This window comes from Oryzias melastigma, linkage group LG15 (assembly GCF_002922805.2).
Source record: "Oryzias melastigma strain HK-1 linkage group LG15, ASM292280v2, whole genome shotgun sequence".
Classification (NCBI taxonomy): domain Eukaryota; kingdom Metazoa; phylum Chordata; class Actinopteri; order Beloniformes; family Adrianichthyidae; genus Oryzias; species Oryzias melastigma.
Window position 1 is genome coordinate 30012529 of NC_050526.1, and position 5329 is coordinate 30017857.

At 46.3% G+C, this 5329-nt stretch overlaps 1 protein-coding gene across 4 annotated transcripts in view; it reads right to left on the bottom strand.

Moving 5' to 3' along the window:
• adamts17 (ADAM metallopeptidase with thrombospondin type 1 motif, 17) overlaps positions 1-5329 on the bottom strand; it is a 33290-nt gene that overhangs the window by 14323 nt on the left and 13638 nt on the right. For all 4 annotated transcript variants that reach the window (XM_036215437.1, XM_024261783.2, XM_036215436.1 and 1 more), the window contains 7 exons: positions 4303-4443; positions 3589-3739; positions 3112-3213; positions 2885-3030; positions 2200-2366; positions 1133-1260; positions 281-401 (listed from right to left, as the gene is read on the bottom strand). In XM_036215437.1, coding sequence (XP_036071330.1) covers positions 281-401; positions 1133-1260; positions 2200-2366; positions 2885-3030; positions 3112-3213; positions 3589-3739; positions 4303-4443 — 956 coding nt within the window. The remainder of the gene's footprint in view (positions 1-280; positions 402-1132; positions 1261-2199; positions 2367-2884; positions 3031-3111; positions 3214-3588; positions 3740-4302; positions 4444-5329) is intronic.

Genomic DNA, 5329 nt, shown 5'->3' on the forward strand with positions numbered 1-5329 from the left:
CCTCCAGAAGCCCGGATCACTTCCTGTTTCTTCGTGTTAGATTTTTCTAAGCAAAGTTTGTTCTTTGATTGCTTTTGGCTAAAACAACAGGAGGTTGATCACAATATTTGAAAAACACTAAAAGGTCTTATGAGATGTCATGGGGACTCAACCTTTTGACAGCTTTGTCATCAGAACCTGCACATAGGATTCCACAGGGATACAACTAAAGGTGAAACTACAGTGAGACTAACCATTGAAAGCCCGACCCCCCCTCTCCCGGATTTTGGCGCATACCCACCAATTCCCTTGGTGTGGTTGAAGTCTCCCCTGATGACCTCACAGGAACGACCCTGTCCATCACAAATTCCACACGAGTCTTCCTGGGCCGAGGAGCCAATGATGCCGTCACACCCCATTTTCTGCAGAAGAGAAGAGACGAACCAGAATCGCAGTCAAAGAAATCTCCTCTGGTAGAGAAAGTTCCTTAGAGAAGACATCTGTTGGAGGTTTGGATTGGAGTCCTTTAAGAATGATAGTGAGGGTTGCTGTGAAAACAGAAGAATGCTTTAGAAAAGGTAGTCCTACCCAGGGGTACATGCACTCCTGGGGGGGGGGGCACATTGCAAGAGGTATATGAAACTTACAAGACAGCATCTCAAGACCTAGTTGTCTGTTTTTAACCTGTTTTGGCCAAAATAACAGCAGCTCAGTATTATTCAAAAGTGACAGCTAAGATGTGCAAACCTTGCATTGAAGGAGTCATGGCATCAGAAATTTTCTTCTTCCTGAAATATTTCGCCACTCATCCAAATAGCTTCATAAGTCATCACAGACATCCAACTGTGATTCTGGGCTCAGCTAACAAGCAGCAGCTAACAAGCAGCAGCCGCAGCCTAAAGCAGAGTGAGGACCACATTTCCCCGTATCTTCATCAGTGCTACATATTGTTATGATCCTCTGCAGCTACAAGGACAGCCAAACACCTAAGACTGAATAAAAGAAAATTTCTGTGATTTGACCAAAGTTTGAAAGTTATTGAACAGCAAAATCTAACTGTTCCTGTTAGGGAATTCAGATTGTTCCAATGTTATGACGCTGTGAGTTCACGCTAAACCTTCAGCATGCAGGAGCGAGATGGTAATGCTTGTACCTGACACCTGCCGTTAACGCACAGGTCCGACTCGAACGGTCCACACAGAGTCCCATCCATCACCCTGTCAGCCAGCAGGACTGGGGGGCCTCGACCCATGGAGCTGCAGAGCAGCACACAGGGCTTCTCTGTTCATGAACACACACAGACAGAGACACAAAGTCCACTTCTAGAACAACTGTACAGCTGACAGAAAGAAGATTCTTCTGACAAAAGACAACAGTTTCAAGTGGAAACCTCCATCTGTGCGCAGAGTATCTGAAACCAGATTTCCTCACCTATGAGTCTTCACAGGTAATCAGACAAATGAGGTAAATTCATATCATCAACGCTTACTGAACTGCCTGTCACCTGCAGAACTCCTAGCATGTGTGGGAGACAGTTCAGGACGCCTCCCGCAGAGGACAGTGCTCTGAAACGCTGTGAGGATCAGCGTCTCTGACGGAAACAGTGCACACTCATTTTCAGAAGAAATTCAAGTTCTGGACCTCAAATATCTTCATTGTAACCCTTCCGCTCTCCTTAGTTTGTTTACATTAAAAGTGGGGTCATCTGGACCCCCCAAGACAGTGCGCTGAACTTTTTTTTTATCTTTGATTTTTGAGTTTCACTAATGTCCATGACAGACATAAAATCCTGTCCACCTTTGTCATGGAAGAAATTACATATCAATATGTGGTTGGAGTCAACTGGACCCCAAAGAGAGCGGAAGGGTTAAAGACAAACATGGTCTTTTTTCCTGCAGCTTGAATAGCTGAAAGGCCGTCTCCACCCCGTGTCCACCCCGTATCCACCCCGTATCCACCCCGTATCCACCCTGTATCCACCCCGTATCCACCCCGTATCCACCCCACATCCACCCCATCACCCCCCCTGTCACCACCTCGTATCCACCCCTAAGGGCAGTTGGGAGTAAGTTGTAGTCTCACATAGCAATAGAAACTTCTGCTTCAGTGATGTTAAGAAAACCCTGAGAACTGAGGAACCAAAGCTGTTCGGAGGACCCAAAACAAAAGCTGCCCCCCCAGCCCTGGAGGTAGTTGTGGTGGGTTTGAAGGCTTCCTCACCGTCATCGATAACAGCCATCAGCATGTCGCCGCTCGCTCTGCTCCTCCGATCGAGCGTCTGACACTGCAGATCTCTGAAGCTCGGCGTTCCTCGGGGGCAGGGGGGGCCTTCACACACGCCATGCTCCACACTGGCATTTGGGCAGGGCCGACCGTCTGGACCGGGCCTGTGCACGTGCATGATGCAGTAAAGGATCTTACAGCTGAAACCTCTTTGTGTCTTGTTTTCTTTCTCTGTTTTCTTTTGTTCATCAATAAAGTTTTGAGCTTCAAGTCACTCCAAAAACACATTAGGGAGACGTCATACTGCACAGCGGTCTGTATAGACGTGTGCATGAACATGTGTACGGCAGCGTGCAATGACAGGTTCATGGACAGGTGAAGGGATGTTGCTGTTCACCTTTAGGCCCCTCCCATCGGGGCTCGCCACAGCCAATCAGCTGCCACTGACTAACACAGGTGCTTTGGCAGACACAACCTGGGAGCCGGTTCAGGGAGACCCTGACTCTGGCCCCTCGTGGCCACATAGTTCAGGGAGGAGTGTGAAGGATGCTGACTAACCCAGACTGGATTCAACTTATAGCACCCCCTGGGAATTGAACCCTGAACCCTAAACCTCACTTGACTGAATGGATGTGTGAAATGTTTTCTCAAACGATGTGGATGCACACACAGAGACACATACGGAGGGTTATCACACTTCCTCTGCCGGAACCGGACTGCAGTCCCGCAGGTCCGGCTGCAGACGCTCCACGGACTCCACAGGCTCCAGTCTCCATCCACATGCTGGGGCAGGTAACTCTTACTGACACACTCTCCAGCTCGACACCACTGAGGCACAAACACAGAACAATGGCTGGACGCTCCACCAAGGCCGTCAGGGATCGGGGTGACGACACGTCCAGGACTCACCTTGTCCGTTCCACACTCGGTTCCTTCAAGAGGAGCGTCCAGTTTGGTCTTACAGAACTCCTCCCCCTCTGTCAAACACCAGAGACCTGCACACATAAGGTCCTGAAACCCAGAGGAATGTTGGATCAGAACCAATCAGAACCCTGCAGGTGGATTTTGTGAGGAGCACCTCAGAATAAACATAAATGATGTGAACTGGATGAGGTGAGATGTAGATCTGGTAGAGATTGGATCTGGATTTGATGAGGATTGCTTGTGAATAGATGTTTAGTAGTGCACAGCAGCGTGCACAGACATGTACAACAAAAACAACAGAGGATGCTGAACAAGGATGTATTAGTGTCAGATGACGAGAGGATCAGATGTGAAACCAAAGACTGAATGTTGAGTTGGTGGATCAACCATGAAGATGAGAAGATGTTTTTAAACCGTTCTGCTGTGGATCGATCCTGGATGATGAAAGTCTGAACGTGGTACCTCCATCTCTTTGCAGAACGTTGCGTTGATTCCAAAGAGGATTTGGCATTGTTCATTTACACTGTGGTTCATTCCGGGCAGTTTGGACCCCAGACGGACTTGGGACCGGATCCGGGGGTCTGTTTGCAGCAGACAGTTGCTGGCTTTGGATCTGTTTCAGACGTGGTTATAACGGTTAGTATTGAAGCAAGTTTGTAAAATGAATACATTTCTACCTGCTACTGTATACGTTAACATGAGGAAGTTTGAACTCAACACTTTGTTCATGCAGAGAAACATGAAACCCTCAAACCGAAGAGAAAAAACTGCCTGCTGTCAGAACTGTGGCAGTCAGGAAAGTCTGGGCTCTACTCATCATTACTCAGGACAGAAAAGAAGGACGGATGGGTTGCTGGAAGTCTGATTTTTAATATTAACATTAATAAATTGTGTTTATATGGGGCCTTTCTGGGTACCAAAGGTCGTCTTACAGGTAAAAACAGGCAATAGTTACTGGAATAAAACAGGAGCTAAATTCATCAAATTACTAGACAGAAAATGTATAAGTAATTTAGGAACAATAGGGGGCTATGGAGGGCCGTGAAGGTCACTGTGAGGGTTTGTCGGTGACGCGGTGAGGTCGTGGAAGCCAGTGGAGCTGCTGCAGGACGGGTTTGGTGTGAAGGGCGAAGAGGGTAGCAGCCGGAACACCTGAAGTTACAGAGCAGTTCTTACCTGAGAAAGACCTCCAGGTCAGTCCGGCTGCAGGAGGACCAGGACAAGTCACTGGGTCTTCTGCCCTTCACCCATTCTCCTGACATGATGTGGGACTGGCTGCTGCAGTTGGTGTGATCTTCATCGTGGCTCATTCCCAGACTGAGGAAGACATGGTAGATCATCAGCAGAGGAGACGGGGCCTCCGGAGCGGACAGGAACCATGCTTAGGGTTTGGATGATGATATTTTCTGACACGGTGATTCATATTTATTAATGTTATTGTTTTTATTGAGGGGCTTAAATGAGATGGTTGATGTCAATTTCATCAAGTCTTAATATTTGTGTAGATATTTGACCAGTCGTGTCCCTAGACAAAAATTCAAGAAAACTTGTCGAAAATAGTTTTTATGATGTAAGAAACACCTCTAAACTGAGAAGATTTCTAAAGCTGACATGGAGGTTGTTATATATGCTTATATTTCATCCCAAATACACTATTCTCTTTCTCTTTGTACTTGTTTTTATTTGTTTTTAAGTGCTTTTAAGTAATGTATTTTCAACTATTTATTAATCTTTTGTGTAGATTTTTGCTTTTGTGTTTTTATTTATTTATCATTTTAGTCATCTTGAATTGAATGTGTAGTGCTTAATGATTAGGTGTTCCTTTCCTGTTCACTGATTGGACCACGAGTCCAAAATAAAGCTCATCTGTCTATCCGTCTGTACATCCATCCATCAATCCATCCATCATCCATCCATTATCCCTCCATCCATCATCCCTCCATCCATCATCCATCTATCTATCCATCATCCATCCATCCATACCTCCATCCATCCATCATCCATCCATCATCCATCAATCTATCCATCCATCCATCATCCATCATCCATCATCAATCCATCTATCATCCATCCATCCATACCTCCATACATCCATCTATCTATCCATCATCCATCCATCCATACCTCCATCCATCCATCATCCATCCATCCATCATCCATCCATCCATACCTCCATACATCCATCTATCTATCCATCATCCCT